The following is a 21,298-nucleotide window of genomic DNA, read 5'->3' on the forward strand; positions in this document are numbered from 1 at the left end:
TCATGAATAAGTGGTTTACGGTTTATCCTTAAGACTTCCTAATTTATCCTCATTGACATATCGTGCCTTTCATTCTCCATAATCTGGACACGAAGTTGGAGGGCCTTCGTCGGCAGCTGCAAGAGGCAGAGGACGGACTTATTAAAGGGCAAAGGGAGCTTATTGAGGCCCACAGAGAGCTCCAGGACTGTGCTCAGGAGCGGGACAAGCAACGGAAAGAAGCTCTGGACCTGAGAAGGCTCCTGGGTGACGAGACCAGAGAGAAAGAGGCTATCCAAGCCTCTAATCAGGAGTTAAGAGCTTTTATCAAGAGAGCAGAGAGTGACAACAGCAGGTACGGCTGTACCTTTGGAACTGCAAATTTCCCTTAATTTTTGTAGTTTCTCAAGCAGCAATGGATATTTTGTCCATCTTGTTACCTTTAAACATATCTTGACTAGCTTGAGACGAGCCGTGGAGGAGATGGAGCAGAAAGTGTCTGTCTCAGAGGAATGCAGGAGCTCGATGCACCAAGAGGCAACCACTCTACGGAGCGGTATGAGAGAGCTGGAGAAGTCTCGCCTGCAGGCACGCAGAGATCTGCAGGAGCTGCGCAGACAGGTGATGACTATTATTGAGGTAACTGCTTTCCATCTGATTTATTTTCAATAAAGGATTACCTTCAAGTAGTATGTGCTATGTTAACACGAGCAGGTAAAGGTCCTCGAAGGCGTGAACAGCGGTCAGAAGCAGGAGCTGCGGGAGCTGCAGGCCCGGGTGTGTCAGGAGGAGCAGAAGGAGGAGGAGGCGCGTCGCGAGGCGTTCGCTCTCAAGCAGAGAGTGCTGGAGTGCGAGGCTGGCAGAGAGGCAGCACTGAATGAGGTAGAAGGCCTCCGGGAATTAGTCTGTTAACAACATGCTAGAGCAAACCTTCCACCTTTGCAGACATACTTGAAGGATACCTGCCATACTCATGCAGAGACAGAAAATGTGAACGATAACACACTGTATGTTCTACTGTAACTAGTGATGGGTTGTCTTGAGTTTTACTTTGAAATATCTTGTGAATAAAGCTGAACAGCAGTTTATTACAGATATCATTACAAACTACCAGAAATGAAAAAATGTATATATATATATAATGTTAGTATGTGCTTTGATCAACAGGGTTGCAGGAAAATGAGGCTTTCTATTCTATAAAAAAGAAAAAACGTTTTAACCTTTTCTGTCTCATAACCCCATTCTTGGGGTCCCCGGATTCTCATGACCGCAGCAGGCAGTGTTGTCAAGTGAATGTACGGCATTGAGGCAACTCTAAATGGATTCCTCATTATTATGATCTATTTGAAGTCTGGCTAATGCATCTTTTTTTCAAACTGAATATAACAAATATCTAAATGTCAGTCTTTGAAATATGCTGTGACCTTGTCTGCAGAGCAAGCGTCTCAGAAGCTCTGCTATAAAGGCATAAAGACTGGTCACATGTCAGTCATGACTCTTGTACCCCTTAACCTCTTATGATGCAGTTTAGAAACCTTATCAGTGAACCTGACAAGCTTGTCAGCTCAAAGCACATTAACCCTTTACAGAAACCATGTCCCTATTATTTACACAGTTAAGTGTTGGTCTCTAGATAACACCCAGGAATCACGCTGTAATGTTGTTAAACGCTGTTTTTTCATTGCTGTACTGTAGTTAGATCGATGTTCAGCCTGTTGGCAATTCTTCTGCACACCAAACTCTTAATAAAACTCTTAATAAAGTCTTAATAAAGTCTAAATAAAACCTACCACAAAGGAATTAAAAGGTGCTAAAGTTGATATCCAGAGCATTAATATAGCAGCAAACAACTATTTGCTATGTAAAAATATAGAGGAGTAATGTCTACCTGAGCAGAGAATGAAGTCACTCTCCCTCTGTGTGTGTTGTAATCTGAGCTTCTCCGTGCTTTGTTGACATAGCCGGGCCAGCCACACATGCTGTTAGTGCATGTTATCGTTCCCCACTGGCTAGCTCACTGCCGCCGCTCTGCATTGCTCTCAAATGGCGATTACCACTGATAACGTTACAGAAGCGTAGCACCCACCCTCCGGCTCCCCCCCCCCCCCTCCTCAGGTTAACACTGTTAGTTCTGTCAACATTTTCGCCGTTGTTTTCACTATTAGCGCTGTTAGCACCGCTAGCTACGAGCAACCGGCTCAGCTGTCGCCTTGTTGAGAGCCAAGCGGAAGCAATAGAAATGCTCCCAATCTCGCATTTAGCACATTTAAGCAAGGGAATTTAATTGGCAGATTATCACGTAAACCAATGATAGCTGTGTGCCCGTAGACTGACTTAACTGGCTTTCCTAGTCTGGTTACATTTACATTTTTAAGCATGTGCAAATAAAACAACAAACAAAAGTAAGCGGCTAAATGTTAACAGCTGACAGACAATTCAAGATATGAGTTGACAAGTGTGTCAACTTGTCAGCATTTTCAAATTGTAAAAGATTATAAATCCTCTAAAAGCACCCCAGTTACGGTATGACCCGTATGCTACTTATGACATAATCCACAGTAACAAATACATGCATGACCAGTAGAGCAAATGAGGTTTGTCTTGTGATCTGTTCTTGTGCAGGTTTCAGGCCTGCAACGGCGTGTGGTGGAACTGGAGACGTCGGAGCGGCAGAACCGAGAGCTGCTGCAGGAAAGAGAGGCTCATCAGCAGCAGTGTGACCAGAGGAACATAGAAACCACCACCCAGCTGGAGGAAGCACTGGAAGACTCCAGGATCCAGGTCAAGGAACTCTCTGCGCAGGTTGGCTTTGCTGAAATCAAGGTCCAGGGCCTGGAGGAGCAGCTGGGCCTGGGCGATGCCAAACGCAGGGACCTGGAGCTCAAGTTGGCGGGGTTGTGTTCAGCTCTGCGCCGCACTGTTGGCATTAGCCATACAAGGCTTTCAGGCACACCTGGGTCCCGTAGACGGTCTCCCTCTCCCTGGAGAAACTACCTGCAAGCAAAAGGTATGGCCATGCACTTTCATAATAAAATGATGAAATTTCTTGCTATAAGCAGACACATTAATACGTGTGTTCTCTGGTTAGGGGGAGACAATGAGACAGACAGATCTGTGTTGTCTCGTGGTGAAGATGAAGAGCTGGACGTGGACTCAGTGCATACAACCCTGAGGGAATTCCAGCAGGACCTCAGGGACACACAAAGAGACAGGGTATAGACCTTTTCATTGCCATTCTTTGGTCCAAGTTTACTTCCTGTCAGCTACTGCATTAAAGGAACAGTGTGTAATATTTTGGGGGATCTATTAGCAGAAATGGAATATAAGATTCACAACTATGTTTACATGAGTGTATAATCACCTAAAACTAAGAATCGTTGTGTTTTCGTTAGCTTAGAATGAGCTCTGCCTATCTACATAGGGAGCAGGTCCTCTTCATGGTGTCCATCATGTTGCTCCGCCATGTTTCTACAGTAGCCCAGAATGGACAAACCAAACGCTGACTCTAGAGAGAGCCTTTCACATTTTTAGGTTACCTGAAGGCCACCGTAGTTTTCCCCACGCTTGTGAAACTGCGGTTTCGTGAGCCGCAGAGTTCTAAACCGCGGTACCGCCAGTCGCCGTCTGACTTCCGTTGCTCCTAAAGTAGTGTTATTATGGTAAGGATGTCTTCTGACCGAGGCGAACGGCGTTACCACGGTTTTGCACTTGGCGGTTCATGTTACCGCAGCCTTGGAAAGAGAGGAGTGAGCGGAGGGGTACTCAGTTGGTTGCAAATCCTACACACTGTCCCTTTAAAAACATTGCAACAGGAAAGACAAAGGGGCCCATTAAGGATGTTTATGTTGTCATTATGGCTGTCAAAGTTAACATGATAATAACGCGTTAATGCAAATTTGTTTTAACGCCACTAATTTCTTTAACACAATTACTAGTTTTAACTAGTTTTAAAGCTAGAGTGAAGATACTGGTATCATATGAAACTAGAAAAACCTAAGGAATCCATTGGTACCAACCATGTCATACTAGCTTGTCACAAAGGCGGCTAAATAACGCTGCAAACTTATGCTAAATTTTGGCAGAAAAACTGAAAGCCATTTTCTACGGAATCCCTTGACCTCTGACCTCAAGATATGTGAATGAAAATGGGTTCTATGGGTACCCACGAGTCTCCCCTTTACAGACATGCCCACTTTATGATAATCACATGCAGTTTGGGCCAAGTCATAGTCAAGTCAGCACACTGACACACTGACAGCTGTTGTTGCCTGTTGGGCTGCAGTTTGCCATGTTATGATTTGAGCATATTTTTTATGCTAAATACAGTACCTTTGAGGGTTTTCTAGCATATTTGCCCACTCCCATGTTGACAAGAGTATTTAATACTTGACAAATCTCCCTTTAAGGTACATTTTGAACGGATAAAAAATGCGATTAATCGTGATTTTTGGCACTTTTTAATCTCATAAAAATGTGTTATTATTCCCTCAGGATGAAGCAAAGGCTCAGGCGGTTGGTCTAAGTCAGCAGGTGGCAGAGCTCGAAGGCAGCCAGGATAAGTCAGCCGCCCAGCTGCTACATCTACAGAAGTCCTTGAAGCAATCAGAGCAGGGTAAGAAAACCAGTGGATCCTACAAGCACAGTTAATATTGATTCTGTGTAGATATACATCATATGTAACACATTGTTCCAGGAAAAAGAGAGACGGCAGACCGATTGCACCAGGCGCATACATCCCTGTCCCTGCAGGAAGAAGAAGTACGTCGTACAGAGAGGGAGAAGAGAAACCTTGAGGAGGAGGTAGCTCAATTCAGGACTAGCCTGCAAGCTGCTGAGTCTGAGTCCAGGGCACTGCAAGTATGTAAAAGACAAAGAGATAGATATGAATTAAAACAGTGTACAGCATCTTCAGTAACATCTGGTGTGCCAATTCCTCCACAGGACAAGTTGGAGCTCCTTCAGGGCTTAGAATCCCGTGCAAATGTGGAACAACAGAAGCTGAAGGAGTCTCTGCAAGCAGCAGAGAGCAGGGTGAGCCGACTGGAGCTCTCCCAACGCACCCTTGAAGGTGAGCTCCAGAGGGCCCAGCTCAGGGCAGCGGAGCTGGACGCAGAGGCAGGGGCGCTGCAGGAAAGACTGACGGAGCTGAGGAGGAAGCTGGGCGAGAGCGAGGACCGCGGTGCAGCGCTGAGGGTCAGCGAGGAGAGGCTGGTCGCGTCGCTGTCTCGAGCCGAGCAGCACGAGAGCCAACTGAGAGAACAGTTACACAAACTGTCCAACACCCTCAGCGACAACAGGGGCAGCAGCGGAGCCCTGCAGGAGCAGATCACACAGCTGCAGAGGGCTCTGACTGCCAGCGAGCTGGACCGGAGGCTGCTGCAGGTACAGCAGGTTTTAAGAAAAACATTCCTGTAACATAAAAAAATCACTGCATTTTATGTTTTTTATTTGTAAGCTTTCCCCTCCTCTCTCAACATAAGGATGTTTGATTGAATCTTCAAAATAAGATGAACAGCCATGCCTCCATTGCTGTGCTTTGATTTACAGTGCAGCTATGTAACCCTCTCAGCTCCAGGCTGAGCAGTTTTTATTTACATTTTGCCTTCTGTGGTTTTCCTGAAGGACCTCAAAGACCGAGCAATAAAATGCTCAGGCAAGCTCATTAATTCTCCAAGAGCTTCTCAGGAGAGCTTTCCGGTCTTCGTTTGGGACTGCACTTTAAAGATACTGAGCAAACAAAAACATGACATGCTTGGTATAAATCTCTTGATTTGCTCAAATGCTGTCAGGTCATTGCAGTAAAAAGCGCGAGCAAAACACTTCCCTGCAATGTTCAACAATATGTCAAGGACTGTAAAAAGACACCGAATATAAAGGAAGGGGAGGAATATAGGGTCAGCCTGAGTGCAAAATCATGTTTTGATGAAACTGAGTGGCTCACTGTATAGTGTATTTCATAGGAACGTCTGGATAAAACACGAGATGCCCTCTCAGAGAGAAAGAGGCTGAACCATACACTGACAGACCAGATCCAGAACCTTCAACGTGCCCAAGAGGACTTAGAGCTTAAAAATTCTGAGCTGGAGAAACATAACAGGATTTTGACGGAGGTGAGTCACACTGAGGTTAAAGTGAAATTAAAGGTGTAAAAGTTTAGGCTCTATTTTAATGTACGGATGGTCAACTGTGTGTCCCAGAGTCTGAAGCAGCAGCAGGAAGCTGAACTGCAGGCCCAGGGTAGCTCCCAGCAGCTGCAGCGAGAGAAGGAGGATATCCAGGACAAGGTCACTGATCTGCAGAGCTCTTTGCAGAAGCTACAGAGCGAGAGAGCAGAGATGGAGAGGGTGCTGACACGCCTTGGTAAAGACAAGTCAGCACTCAGAAAGACACTGGAGAGGGTGAGCTGACCCAATCTTCCGCACTATACTTTAGGAATAGTTCGGCATTTTGGAAAATAGGTTTATTCTCTTTCTTTATCGGTTAGACCGATAGCAGTATCGTGTCTGTATGGTAAATATGAAGCTACTGCCAAAAGAATCAGGTTTATTTCGCCAAGTATATACATACATGGAATTTGACTTCGGTTTCATGCAGCTCAGAATAGAAATAACAGAATTAAAGAATACAAAAATGAGAAAAAAAAATGTCTATATACAAGTCAAGTGTTCTGGAAGTTGGAAACAATACAAATAGTGCAAAGAAATAAATACTGGATAGATATACATGGACTGGATGAGTAGGATTTATATTTACAGTGACAGGTATGTACATATTACAAAAAAAAAATAACAACCTTTTGTTTTCTCGTGATAGTGAGTTAATTATCTCGTTATCTCAAGGTAACAAAGCTTTTTTTCTTGAGATAACGACATAAAAACTAGTGATGTCGAGAAAACGGCACTAAAAAAATAGATTGAATGTCCGTTTCGGGCTTCCGTACAAAATATCAAGCTATTAGTTTATCCCTCATTTTTAGGATTAGTTCAACTAAACTTGTTGGAACTTGTCTAAATCACAGTTGCAAATACACACGGTTTTACTACTACTATAAGTACAAAAGAATTGTAATAAAAAATTGCTGCAGTGGTTTAATATGGCACTTCCATAAAGTATGGGGACTGAGCAGAGGGATATTTAAAAAAAAGACGATGCAGTACTTATGTAATGTAAAATCAATATATACTGTATAATATATATCCCTCTTTTGTGGGACCCCAGAACATTAAACAGCTTTTTGTCAGGAGACTTGAAAAGTCCTGCTGCTGAATATGAGGTAAAAGATCTGAAACATATAAACGAGCCAAACCACAAAGGGCTTTAAAATGTAATTAAAAGCGTCTTAAAGTCAATTCTAAAACTGCTGGAAGCCCGCGTACGTATAGAAGCCAGGACTGAAGTAATATGTGTTTAGTGTCGGTCAGAAGCCTTGCTGCCACATTCTGGATCAAGTGAAGACGTGCAGTTACCGGAGCATTAAGGCAAATAAATGAGCAGTTAATCCACGCAGGAGGAGCGAATTTAAATAATTAGCTGTTTCATTATAATGCAGTTTGTCATTTGCGTAATATCTTTTTGTTCCATTTTCCACATCTCCTTTGTCACACACTGTACAAAGTGATTTTGAAGTGATGGAAACATGTAGGTGGACTGTGAGAACCGAGAGGCTCTGTGCTTGGCTTCTGCTACACGCATTACAGGAAGGCACATGAGTGCAGAACAATCATGGTAAAGTCGTTCACATTATGTCACCACTCGTGTTGTCGTCAGGTGGAGATGGAGAGGCTGAGGAGGGAGGAGGAGGGGGCGGCGTCGGCAGGCAGAGAGAGGGAGCAGTTGGGACATACAGTCCGCAGCCTGGAACAGGAGCTGGCTGAGAAGCAGGATGAGCTGCTGACTGCGCAGGTGAGATGCAGCTGGATTATAGCCAGGGATGTGAGGACAGGACCAATGATGTGGAACTATGGCGAACAGAACCTACCAAAATAAAAAATTAATAAATAAATATATGACTCGATAGATACATAAATATGCCATTAAATGTACCAAAAATTATATTAAAATACATGTAGGCATTAATTAATTGATGAACTGACAAAAATGGATTTCTGTTTTAATTTACTTCTTTATTTATTTACCCTCTGTATTAATTCCCTTATCTATCTACTCTTCTATTTAATTTTCTGTTTTATTTATTTATTTTATCAACTCTTAAATGTATTGTTACTTATTTTAAAATGTATTTATTCATTAATAAATTGTATACATTTATTTATTTATTTTATTTATTCCCTTATTTTTGCATTATTTTCCCTTTGCATTTCCCCCCTATTTATTTACCCAAACTTAATTATTTATTTATTAATTTTTTATTTTGGCAGGTTCCGTCCTCCATATGCAACAGGCTGCTACAGATATAACATATATATGAACAATTTGTGTTTATTGTCACTACCAAAATACTTTAAAATAATGAGGAGTATGGATCAATCAACTACTCTTTGCCAGGCAAGCAATAACAGTAATGTAAAATCATCATAAATACAAATGTTACTGTAACTCACGTAATATTTAAGAATATCCAAAACATTTTTTGTATGAATCTGGAACCCTCTCTAAATTCTTTGAAGGTATTATCAGCTTCAGTGATTGCACTTGCTTGCATGAAAAGCCAGATATCCCTGCACACATAATTATCAAATTGAAACTGCTACTGTTCCAATGTAATTTCAGTTTTACAGAACTTGTGTTTGATTGTTTACACCTATCAAATAAAGCTGTCTTCGACCAACGTGTGTTTTCTAGTTTATCCAACTTGCCCAGGTAAGAACTCCTGTGAGCCAGGGGTCAGGTCAGACAGAACCTCATTGTCCCCCTTCTGCTCAACCACTGATTATTACACTTACCAACCTTTATTTTACTCTACTTTCAATTCTATAAACTCATGTGAACTGTCTCCAGGCCCAGATCTCCCGGCTGGAGCACTCTCATACACAGCGCCTCCTGGAGGTGACAGCCCGCCATCACCAGGAGTTGGATTTGGACACGGATCGTCTGAGAGACAGCAGGCTTCAAGAAGAGCGGGCCTTGGAGACCAGGGAGAAGGCACATCGCCAGAGGGTCAAATGCCTGGAGGAGCAGGTAGTGTGGATCATTTGTTGGGAAGGTCTTTCTTTTGTGCTACAGGTTTATTTATGTCTGTGTATTTGTGTGTGTCTACATTTTTCTTTGTTTTTTATTTAGGTGCTGACTCTGAAAGAGCAGCTGGATCAGGAGACGATAAGACGACAGGCGTACTTCAATCAGATGCTACAACCCGGCGTGTAGGCAGGCAGAGACCCTGCAGTGAAGTATGTAGCACCTCTGGCTTCCTCATTCACTGTTCCTCTGGCAGCTTCCCAACAACATTATGTTACAAGCTACGTCCACATTTGGAAACACACACACGCACATAAAACACACTCCTAAGGCGTTTGCTCCCGCCCATGCACATGTGCACACCGGATTACATTAATCTGCAGGAAAACTCAACAACAACAAACAATGAGTGTTTTGTTTATAAGTGGACTGGATGTGCCAAATTGTTTTAAGGATTTCCTCTGGCTCGCTGCAGTTGGCGTTTCTAAGTCTGTTTATGCTGTGTCATTTTTTTCTAGGAAACAATGTGATGAAAGGTTTCCTTAGTTGGTGCTCCATTCTCCTCTTGTGATCGTTCCTGGACTCATTTGTCATATTGATCATGTACCAATTTTATATGTCACATAATCACTGTTTGTGTATACTAATGAGAATATGTATCCAAATATTTACAATAATTGTTTGCAGATTTCCCTGGTGCTGTGATTAATAAGCGTCATAAAGATTCTTTAACTCGTTTATTTTATTGACTCATTCAATGATAGTGTGTGCAATAGCTGTGATTGTTTTTAATAAAGCGGGTGTATCAGAGCACATTTATACCATTTTTTCAAAATGATGTTTATTCTACTGACCGCACAGCTTTGTTATGGGAAAAAAAAGCTTTTCTGTGAACTTCGCGAAGGGCAGCGCTGCCTTTTCATGGCATGCGAGTTCTGGCGTTTGGTTCGCACCATTAAAAGCCTTTGTGGATTTAGTGTTGTGGGTGAGAGAATGACCTTCGCTCTCTGTTGCCAGTGCTGTCTTAAGTGTTTTCTTTCAGAGATCGTTGCAGACTTCCAAGGTCTGTGGGGATCGTCATTCCTTGAGAGTTTCACTGGCGAGCCGCCTGTAATCCTTCACAACCCTAAAATCTTTAGATGATATGTGTTCTTCCCTTTGATGATTAGAAACCACAACTATATTGCATCGACTGTGTGTAAGTATCTTAAAAAGCCAACTCCTTTTCCCTCTTTCTTTCATTTCAGTTCTTACTCTCACTGTACAGTGTTGCATTTTCACAACAGTGCACATGCATGTCTTCTCACTGTGTAACCTTGCATGCCTTGGTAACTGTACATAGTAGGAGTTTCACTGAAAGGGGAAAATCTTGTCAGAGTTTCTTTAAAGCAGCCCTTTGATTATCATAGATCCGCCCAGTGGTTATCCAGTTACCGGCCTCCTCTCAGCTATTGGCTGAAAGGAGCTAATTATGCAAGGTAGTGAATCCCTGTGGGGGAGGTGGGGCCAAAACTGAAAGAACTCCTTTGGCAGGCAGAATAGAGCTTTTATTGAGGATATTTCTAAGCTGACCATCAGGGACCAAATCGCTGGATTGTTCAAAAAAAAAAAAAAAAAAAAAACACATCTCAGCTGAATCACGCTGCTCCCCCTCTTTCATTCCTCCCCTCGTTTCATTTCAGTGAGACGGAGTGTAGCTCCTGCAGTACCCAGCAGCAAGCAGAATGCAAGGAATCTACAGTATTCCCCTGTCTCACACAAGAAGCCCAGTTCACTACTGAAAGGACAGGAGAGAGGGGAGAAAGAGGCAGAGCCAGAGAGCAGTCAGGGGAGGATTCAGACCTGCTGTGGTTGAGAGGAGGAACGTACCGTCTTGTCCTGTTCTGCTTCTGCTCTCGTTTGCCTCAGGTGTGTGCGCTCCTCCCTCCCCTCCGCGGTGCCTGCTGTCAGCTCCATCCCTGGGTGGCTGAGGCCATGGTGTTGGTGCTGCGAGCCCTGCTGCCCTGCTTCTACACCCTGCTCTCCCTGGACCTGCTGCCTGGGGTGGAACTCGCCGTGCCCCTGGAGGACTTCTACCCCTTCGGCCAGGACAAGGGGGACTCCCAGACCAACTCTCAGGACGACGGGGGCTCCAGGCTCGTGGAGATCTCTGTTGCTTTCCCCTTCTTTGGAGACAGGCACACAGGACTCTATGTGAGTACAGAACTTTTTACTGATATATGTGTGTGTGTGTGTGTGTGTGTGTGTGTGTGTGTGTGTGTGCCGGCGTATATGTGTGTGCATGCACTTTGCAGTTGGCAATTGAAGCTGACATGGTGTGGATTGTATAAGAGCCTCAGGGAGACAAGATTTGGCACGCAGCCAAGCACTACATTGGAGCGCCCTTTGAGAGTTTGTATATGTTTGTGTGCGCTCACAAGCTCTGCTGTGTAACCTCATTTGTAGAATATCGTGTTTTCACCCGCCCCCCCGGGTAGAATCATAATCCTCCATGACATTCTCTCCACTTTACATCTGCCCTCATCGCACTCTGAGGGCTCTCAAGTGCACCGAGGGAGAGTGTGAGAGAAACTATTAGCAGAACAGTGGTAAGCCCTGTTCTAATAAGTCCACAATGAGCTGTTAAAGGAAATGACAGTTTGTGTTCTTACTGTTGCCGCGGAGCATCTGTGAGCAGTTCTTTTTCAGAGAGAGTGAGGGGGGAAATATGCACGAGAGTGAGAGAGAGAGAGAGAGAGAGAGAGAACAGTGCTCATGGGAGGAAGCTGAATGATTTGATAAGGATTTTCGCGCACCACAGTGAAACACACTTTGATCTGCCTTTGTCATGTATTGGGTTCAGCTCCAGCGCATGGAAAGGCAGAACTCCCTTAAATCAACACCACCTGTTGTGGTTATGCATCCGAATCCCCTCCTCCTCCTCCTCCTCCGCCTCCTCCTCCTCGCTCTGAGCCCCGCCTGCCTCCTCCCTGCTCAAACCATGGGCAGAGGAGCCCGAGGAACCATGGCAACAATGGGCAAGGTCAAAGGTCATCTTTCTAATCTCAGCATCTGCGCCAAGGGGTGACGTCAGTCTCCCCATGAAGACATTTTTAAAACTCTTTTGCATCTACGCACAGTGCATGTACAGTGGCAGCGTTTTAGTGTTGTTATAAACTCACTCGCTTCTGTGTATCACAGTGCTGTCAATCAATTAAAATATTTAATCTTGATTAATCGCATGATTGTCCATAGTTAATCGTGATTAATCGCAAATTAATTGCACATTTTTTATCTGTTCAAAATGTACCTTAAAGGGAGATTTGTCAAGTATTTAATACTCTTATCAACATGGGAGTGGGCAAATATACTGCTTTATGCAAATGTATGTATATATTTATTACTCAATATTACAACACAAAACAATGACAAATATTGTCCAGAAACCCTCACAGGTACTGCATTAAGCATAAAACATATGCTCAAATCAGAACAAGGCAAACTGCAGCCCAACAGGCAACAACAGCTGTCAGTGTGTCAGTGTGCTGACTTTACTATGACTTGCCCAAAACTGCATGTGATTATCTTAAAGTGGGCATGTCTGTGAAGGGGAGACTCGTGGGTACCCATAAAACCCTTTTACATTCACATATCTTGAGGTCAGAGGTCAAGGGACTCCTTTGTCCTCGCCAAAACGTAAGTTAGTAAGTTTGGAGCGTTATTTAGCCTCCTTCACGACAAGCTAGTATGACATGGTTGGTACCCATGGATTCCTTAGGTTTTCTAGGTTTAGGTAACATTAATGAGTTAAAGCAATTAGTACCGTTAAAACAAATTTAACGTTAACGTGTTATGATTATTTTATTTATTTAGTTTTTTTTGTTTTTATTATCATGTTAATGTTGACAACCCTACTTTCTTCACAGTTTTGGAATGAATTCCAGCGCATCACTTCTCCTGTAATAATACTGATACACAAATTAGACAAGACGAGGCTTGTTGGTCTTAGATTCAATTATCATCTGATAGAGATTAAAATCGGAGAGCTCCACACTCTGAAATGTGCAGCGTTAGCTGTGATGTGATATCCTGCAGCTCGCCCTGCATCTCATTGGACTGCAATCCTGTAGTCACGCAAGGCATAACAGATTGTGACAGGCACTTGAAATTACAGTCACGCTCATTTGAAATGCCTCACCTGAATCCATTAAACATCTGCTGTGAAAGCACACGGACCGCATGGTGATCTCTGCCACCAGAGAGCTGCTTTGAACAGTTAATATTTCAGTTGGGGGGCTAAATTTGTGGGAATAGTTTGTTCCAAGCCTCCGGGCTACCTACCGCCACATGGAAGCTGGAGACCCAAACTGATTTTAGATGGTTTTGTGGGTGCTGTCTTACTTTATTATAATAACTGAATCTGTTTAGCAATACACATACCTTGAAACTAGGGCTGTCAAAGTTAACATGATAATAACGCATTAATGCAACTTGAGATTTTTAGGTTGTAGCGGGCTCATTTTAAAGCTAGAGTGAAGATCTTGGTATCATTTGAAACTAGAAAACCTAAGGAATCCATTCGTACCAACCATTCCATACTAGCTGGTCGAGAAGGACATTTTGGTGAGGAAAAACTGGCTTGACCTCTGACCTCAAGATATGTGAATGAAAAGTCTCCCCTTTACAGACATGCCAACTTTATGATAATCACATGCAGTTTGGGGCAAGTCATAGTCAAGTCTGCACACTGACACACTGACAGCTGTTGTTGCCTGTTAGGCTTCAGTTTGCCATGTTATAATTTGAGAATATTTTGTATGTTAAATGCGGTACCTGTGAGGGTTTCTGGACAATATTTGTCATTGTTTTGTGTTGTTCATTGATTTCCAACAATAAATATGTACATACATTTGCATAAAGCAGCATATTTGCCCACTCCCATGTTGATAACAGTATTAAATACCTGACAAATCTCGCTTTAAGGTACATTTTGAACGGATAAAAAATGTGCGGTTAATTTGCGATTAATCACGATTCAATATTTTAATTGATTGACAGTCCTACTTGAAACCCCTCACAGCAGATGCCTTTAAACCCTCAACTATCTGCCTTTGTCCCCTCCGGAAGACAGCTTATTTTTAGCAGTTGTGATCAAGAAATAATGCAGTGGATTTAAAGACTACCGCAGCCATGTGACGCTTGGTTACCAAAGTCTCTAATGTCGCATCAACAGACCCTACAAATCCCTGTACAAACACGGGTCCCCCTGACTTGGTCTTGCTCCAGTCCCACTCCTGCCTCCTGGTAACCAGGCTGTCCCTCTGTTATGGTTTGTGTCTGGGAGTTTTCACATGTTGCTGGGATCTCTCCTCCTCTGTGCCCCCCTTCCTCCCCTCCTCCCACGCCTCAGATAACATGGCAGGGGTCTTCCCCCTGGAACTGTCCAGCTGCTTTATCTGAGAAATGACCAATCACTTTAACAGAACACAGATGTATCTGCAAAGCGTCTTAGGGGCTTCCAAACAATGCAGTTTGCGGATTAACTACTCTTACGGATGGCCAGTGTAAAGAACATGAAGGAGGATGTCCAAGGTCAGAGAGGAAAGAACGCGAGTTTAAAAGCAGATGTGAGAATAGATGGTTATGATCAAAGGTATTTATTGTAGCTACATAAACGCATGGACAGTGGAAAAAACTCTTTTCTAGGCTAGCTGTATATGTTTATATGCTGAAATGTGCAATTTATAGTATTAAAATGTTCTAGATAATGTGGCGTTTGACTGTAATTAGGAATACATTTAAACAAAATTCAAATACATTTTGAAAGGACCCTGCCAAGAACGTGCTAAAGCGTAACTGCACTCTTCACAGATTGCACATCTGCAAGTGCTCATCTGCTCTTCAAAAGAGCTTCAACACTTCAGTTTGGAGCATTTTCATTCACTCACTTTCACTCACCACTATGTATGGCCCAAAGATGTGCGCATCAAGTTTTACTCTTTGTACTCCGCATGGGTGCTTTTTATATGCATGTGTGGGATGAGAGACGTGGCTGAGCGATGTTAGAAACAGTTCATCCTACACGGACAAGATATATCTGCACATACTTTAAAAAGCCTTAAAGTCTTAAAGTAAATGATGCACTTCAAAGGAACGGCTCTGCCTTTTGGGAAATACGCTTATTTCTTGTGGAGAGTTAGATGAGGAGATTGATACCACTCTCATGTCTGTCTATTAACTGTGAAGCTATAGATGGTTAGCTTAGCTGAGCATAAACACTGGAAGCTTGTTTGTGTTAAAACAACAAGTTGCGGTTTCACGGGAGGGTTGTGCACCAGACTATAACTTGGCGGGGCGGGTGCAGTGACTTCCTTGAGTCTCCGCTGGTTGCCTTTTAAGCCCACAGTGATGACAAGGCTCCAGGAAGTCAACGCACCCAGCCAAGAAATAGTCTGGTACCTCTTCTCATCTAACTCCCAGCAAGAAAGCAAATAAGCATACTTCCCAAAATATCAAACAAGACTTTAAGCCTAAAACTTTATTTAATGTCATGTTTTTGGTTTACCATGCTATGTTTCTTTGTGCAGCATTTTTTGAGTTTCAGGCTTTTCATACAATATTTTTAATTGGAAGTACGCTTTTTTAAAGGTGCTCAATATGATATCCAGAGCATTAATATAGCAGCAAACAACTATTTGCTATTTAAAGATATAGAGAAGTAATGTCTACCTGAGCAGAGAATGAAGTCACTCTCCCTCTGTGTGTGTTGTAATCCGAGCTTCTCCGTACTTTATTGACATAGCTGGGCCGGCTGTGCGTGCTTTTAGTGTATGTTCATGCATGTGAGCGTGCCCCACTGGCTAAGTCATAAAAAACGCTCTGCACTGTTCAAATACGGCGGTTACAGCTGATAGCCATCGCAGAAGCTTAGCACCCACCCTCTGGTTCCCCCCCAGGTTAACACTGTTAGCTCTGTCAGCAGTATTTCCATTGTTTTCACTGTTAGCACTGTTAGCACCGTTTTCTACGAGTCACCGTGTTGAGAGCTGTGCAGAGCCAATAGATATGCTCCCAATCTCACATTTTACACCTCGTAATTGTCTTAAAGTTAAACTTTCATAACTTTAAAGGTTCTAAATTCAATATCTAGATCATTAATATGGCATCAAACAATTATTGTCTATGTAAAGATATAGTGGATTAATTAACCTGAGCAGAGAATGAAGTCTCTCTTCCTCTGTGTGTGATGTAATCCGAGCTTCTCCGTGCCAGGCCGGCTATGCGTGCATTTAGTGCATGTTCATACATTTGAGCGTGCCCCACTGGCTAGCTGCGAGCCACTGCTCTGCATTGCCCTCATTCAGTACTACAGTGTTACGGCATTGTCACGGAAGTGTTGCACCAGCAGTGTTAACTTTGTTTTCACTGTTAGCACTGTTATCGCCATTGGCTATGAACCGCCGGCTCAGCTCAAACTGATCACAAATTTAGTCAGAATTGTCTTAAAGTTCAACTTTCATAACTTTAAATCACCTGATGGTTGATGATGATGAGGATTTTTGTCTGTAATTCTAAACTTTGTGCTTTGCAAATTCAAATTTTAGTTGAATACATTTACAATACACCAAACCTCCACACTGTTCCAGACATGATTTATTGCCTCAATCTAAACTCTTTGGAGATAAAGGTGAGCCGGGGCTAAAGAGTCAGGCCCAGTGCACATTCTGCAGTCACTTCCTTCGGCCTCGTCAAATACTTGTACAAGCTTGTAACTGTGAAACCTCCGTTTTTGACAAGGAAAACAAATGTTTTCCTGCGCTGATCCATGGGCACCTTTTTCATTTAGGGGTTTGCTTTGGCTTGACTTAAGCCAGATGAAAGTTTATTTTAGTCCATAAATTGCTTGGCTCTAAAGAAAACCACCCAAGCAAAATCCTGGATGTATCCGGCAAAGAATTCCCCAAAAAATAACAAGGGAGTTGTAGAGTGGAGTGGCACCATTGAGAGTGTGAGGAAGAAATATGGGAAGAGAGATGCTTCTTACAGGGTTGGCTGATCGCACCTCTCTCCCCTGTGATTCTGACCTTGGTCATGTTACAGCATAACACAAGGCAGCTCTGAACCCATTCACTCTCTCACATAAGTGTGATGTATAGCCACCCTTCACTGGATGTCTGTACTAGTTACAGCCTGGTTGAAAACCCATGAGAAGAAAAGTATGTCATATGATGCAAAGAAAAAGGTTCTAAGTTCAGTTCAAATTCCTCTGAGGTCAAAGTAGTCCCCTAAAAAATCTTAACAAGTAAGAAATACACTTGCTTAAACAGTTCCAGATGCTACTAGAGATTGGATTAGGCGATTAAACATATTCCAGTATTGGAGTATAAACTCTATTTAGTGTTCAGCATGACTTCCTACACTAATTTTGCTGTAAGATGGGTGACTTCCAGACCGCTGCCACCACAGGTCTCTCATTAGTGGGTATGTGGGTGTGGGAGGTTTGTAGTTCATGTACATCCTTCCATTCATCCAGTCCCGTGCCCTCTGTCTTGTTTTTCTCCCGGTATCAGATGGCGCTCTGGCTGACCCCTGGGCCCTGCCCCTGCCGTCGCTCCTCTTTTTCCCCACATCAGCCACGTTCTCACCACATCACGCTGATGCAGAGGGGAAGACTGTGGTCGGGCAATTAACTTAGCCCCTGTGCCGTGCCAAACAAAACTTCCTCTGCTGTTTTTACAGCAAAGTCCTTCAAATTATGGTTTTTCATACATGCAGGGAGCGAAGCCGAGCCATCTGATGTTGCTTTGTCACTGTCACATGCCACTTGGCTTGAATGCACGAGGCAAAGTTCACGCCTGTGGTTAGGAGAAAACAGCATAGGTGCCATGGTGGGAAGAATCCCCCCTTGTTGATAATATGCAGAAATGAGGTATGAATGAATGAAGGCCTTTCATGACCCTTCATCCTGTAGAGCTTTCCTCTCCACTCAGGTTTAGCAGCTTTTTTCTTGGGATGTGCAGTGGCTAGTCGGACACCACATAGTCATGTTTTTGATATATGGGCTTTCTACGCTCTTTTAGAATCTATCACAGAAATCCCTTAAATTTCTTCTCTTATCCGGGCTTTTCACTTTCTTCTCTAAATAACCTTTACTTACTGTACACCTGATCTTTCTGAACAATAATCTGTACCTTTTCCCGCAGCTCACAGTTCATGGCAGTGGCAACACGTTCTCATCCCAGCTCGTCACATACCGCCGCTTTGTCCCGCCCCGTGGCGTCACTTTATTTTCGGCATTAAAACCACTATAGCTCCCCTTGGCATCACTTTAGGATTAGGCAACAAAACCACCATAGTTAGGTTTAGGAAAGAACTACATGGTTGGGCTTAAAACTACTACACGTTACGTAATAAGTTTGTACAGTGAAAATTACATTGAACGTCGTGAACACGGGACACGAACAAACAGCTGATTGTAACGGGACAGGAACAGTGGTCTACTGGATGAAAGCCTTGTGTTTGTTGGACCCATCCACCACATCTCCCGTCCGCATGGTGTGTCTCTTTCGCCCTGTAAATTATATCACCACACTCCTGACGCACTTTCTCGGAGCGTTTACTGTTGCCACAGATGGGTATACATCAGAGCTAATTGAATGCCCCAGTGCGTTTTATACCGGCGCTAAAGGGTGCCATGTGTGGCGGTACTGAACGCCGACGGCCGTGACAAAGCCTCGTTATTTAACGCCCTGGGAATGAGAATGGGCTGGCAGCGAACCTTCTCGCGAACAACAAACCTTTATCATATTTACTGTCTTGGTTCTGTGGAATTACAGGTTTTTAAACTAATCAATATTTTTATATTAACAATAGATCAAATGGAGCACCTTTCCCCTCAGCTTGTTTTTTAGTGTCTTTAAGCCCCTTGTTTTGGTTTTACAGAGCGTAACATCACTGTTTCAGTTCAGTCTCTGCTGTTTTTAGCAAAAAAAGCTCTGATTACCCAACTGTGTATTATCTGCCCAGCACCAAACGCAAACTAGCAACTATCTGATGAACATAGTGGATCATTTAGCAGTCCTATATTTCTCCTTGGAGTAAAAAAGAGTAAAAGCGGAGCAAAAATGAGAATGGATATTGGATTCAAATTTGCTAGGTGGACAGAAACACATCTCTAAATGAATGCTAATGTTGCGCTGTGCCCTCTGCCAGATGTGCAAATAGGCAGCAGTCATGCTACCCATATAACGTTATAAGGTGTTAATTTGTCAGTGTTGTGTTTACAGCTTGTTTTGCTGCCCCCAAGTGGCCAAAAAATCCATTAAGGCAGCTTTAAGAGTAACAACGGAATGCCTAAGATGTAAAAATTTATAAAAATAAATAAAACATATAAAAAAATGTATATAAAAATGCTAGTTTGTCTGAACAGCAGTCCAAAATCCAAAGATATCCAATTTGCAATTATGTAAAACAGAGAAAACCAGCAAATCCTTTGAGAGTGAAAATGATTGTTGGTTTACTTTCAGTCTGTTGACTAATCAATTAATTGCCTAACCACTTCAGCAACACACCAATTGACCTGTAAAAGTTTATCTTTTAGGGAGTTGATACTCCAGTACATAGTCACAGTGCTGACTGTGCGTTTCTCACAGAGGAGTTATGTGGACGAGGGGAGGATGGGCTCATTTATTTGCATACTTTGCTGTTGGCAGACATCTTTGGATTTAAAGGACGTGAATGAACGTCTTTCCTGGTGTGACGACTTTGCAGGTGTGTGAGCAGCAGAAACCGGGTTTTCTCAGCTGCCGTCATTTCACGGAATAAATGTAGCTTCTGTTTGCTACATGGGAAGTGCAAACATCCGTTATGGTAGCGTCCGCTGGCCCACACTACTGTTTGCCCCATTAGGTCAGAACACCTCTGTTTGTCCACCTTCGCCTCTTCTCCTCCACACTTCCACTCTAACCCCGCCTAACAAGTCACAGTGGCTTCACCTGACATGTTGAACACTGTATGGTTCATCTTATTCAGATATTCTGACTCTCTTCTCCTCAGGTTAACAACAATGGCCTCGTATCTTTCCTGAGGGAGGTGTCTCAGTTCACACCTGTGGCTTTTCCGATAGCCGGGGACAGAAGGGTTGTAGCGCCATTCTGGGCCGATGTGGACAACCGTCGAGCGGGGAGAGTCTTCTACAGAGAGAGCCAGGAGCCCTCCATCCTGAGGAGGGCCTCAGGTGAAGTCAAGACGTACTTTTCAGAGTTCCCCAACTTCAACGCATCGTGGGTCCTCATCTCTACATGGCACCAAGTTACTTTCTTTGGAGGCAACTCTCGCACACCGGTATAAACGCATGCTTAACTTTACAGCTCTCGCACTAACATGTAGTCAAATCTTAAAGGTACAGGGTGTAACATTTCGGGGGATCTATTAGCAGAAACAGAATATATTATTCATAATTTGGTTTTCATTAGTGTTTAATCAACTGAAACCAAAAATCGTTGTGTTTTCGTTAGCTTAGAATGAGTCCTTCATATCTACATAGGCCCAGAACGAACAAACCAAACACTGGCTCTAGAGAGAGCCTTTCACGTTTTTATGTGACCTGAAGGCCACTGTAGTTGTCTGACACGCTTGTGAAACTGTGGTAACGTGAGCCACAGAGTGCTAAACCGTGGTACCGTTAGCCTCGCTCAGAGGCCATCCTTACCATAATAACCCTACTTTAGGAGCAACAGAAGTCAGACGGCGGCCTGCGGTACCACGGTTTTGCACTAATAAATATTATATTCCTGAAGCTCACGTTACCGCAGTTTCACAAACGTGTTGAAGAACTACGGTTGCCTTCAGGTAACATAAAAACGTGAAAGACTCTCTCTAGAGCCAGTGTTTGTTTTTCGTCTGTTCTGGGCTACTGTAGAACTATGGCGGAGCAACATGGTGGACTCCATGAAGAGGACCCGCTCCCTATGTAGATAGGAAGGGCTCATTCTAAGCTAACGAAAACACAACGATTCTTTCAGGTGATTATACACTACTGAAAACATAGTTAACATGAGTATTATATTCCATTTCTGCCAATAGATCTCTGAAATGATACACACTCCATTCCTTTAACACCACGTGTTGCCAATGAGAGTGAATGAAAACTGGTTTGCAAGCTAGCAAAGGAGTTTTTTCTTTTTGATTTGATTTTTCTTTTTTA

At 43.2% G+C, this 21,298-nt stretch overlaps 2 protein-coding genes across 6 annotated transcripts in view; both read left to right on the forward strand.

Moving 5' to 3' along the window:
* crocc2 (ciliary rootlet coiled-coil, rootletin family member 2) overlaps positions 1 to 10,112 on the forward strand; it is a 46,345-nt gene extending 36,233 nt beyond the window's left edge. For 2 of the 3 annotated variants that reach the window (XM_074636505.1, XM_074636507.1), the window contains 13 exons: positions 96 to 334; positions 441 to 600; positions 694 to 861; positions 2,602 to 2,986; positions 3,068 to 3,192; positions 4,471 to 4,591; positions 4,673 to 4,836; positions 4,921 to 5,361; positions 5,940 to 6,089; positions 6,177 to 6,377; positions 7,747 to 7,881; positions 8,938 to 9,117; positions 9,220 to 9,327. In XM_074636505.1, coding sequence (XP_074492606.1) covers positions 96 to 334; positions 441 to 600; positions 694 to 861; positions 2,602 to 2,986; positions 3,068 to 3,192; positions 4,471 to 4,591; positions 4,673 to 4,836; positions 4,921 to 5,361; positions 5,940 to 6,089; positions 6,177 to 6,377; positions 7,747 to 7,881; positions 8,938 to 9,117; positions 9,220 to 9,303 — 2,553 coding nt within the window. In that variant the 3' untranslated portion in view covers positions 9,304 to 9,327. Of the gene's footprint in view, positions 1 to 95; positions 335 to 440; positions 601 to 693; positions 862 to 2,601; positions 2,987 to 3,067; positions 3,193 to 4,470; positions 4,592 to 4,672; positions 4,837 to 4,920; positions 5,362 to 5,939; positions 6,090 to 6,176; positions 6,378 to 7,746; positions 7,882 to 8,937; positions 9,118 to 9,219; positions 9,328 to 9,632 lie in introns of those variants that run through there. The other variant, XM_074636506.1, reaches the window with a different exon arrangement.
* Positions 10,113 to 10,131: 19 nt separating this feature from the next.
* sned1 (sushi, nidogen and EGF-like domains 1) overlaps positions 10,132 to 21,298 on the forward strand; it is a 37,226-nt gene continuing 26,059 nt past the window's right edge. The window contains exons 1-3 of one of the 3 annotated variants that reach the window (XM_074636508.1): positions 10,132 to 10,312; positions 11,023 to 11,307; positions 20,149 to 20,436. In XM_074636508.1, the coding sequence (XP_074492609.1) occupies positions 11,089 to 11,307; positions 20,149 to 20,436 (507 nt within the window). In that variant the 5' untranslated portion in view covers positions 10,132 to 10,312; positions 11,023 to 11,088. The other 2 variants (XR_012594052.1, XM_074636509.1) reach the window with 2 other exon arrangements.

Source organism: Sebastes fasciatus, chromosome 5, assembly GCF_043250625.1.
Source record: "Sebastes fasciatus isolate fSebFas1 chromosome 5, fSebFas1.pri, whole genome shotgun sequence".
Classification (NCBI taxonomy): domain Eukaryota; kingdom Metazoa; phylum Chordata; class Actinopteri; order Perciformes; family Sebastidae; genus Sebastes; species Sebastes fasciatus.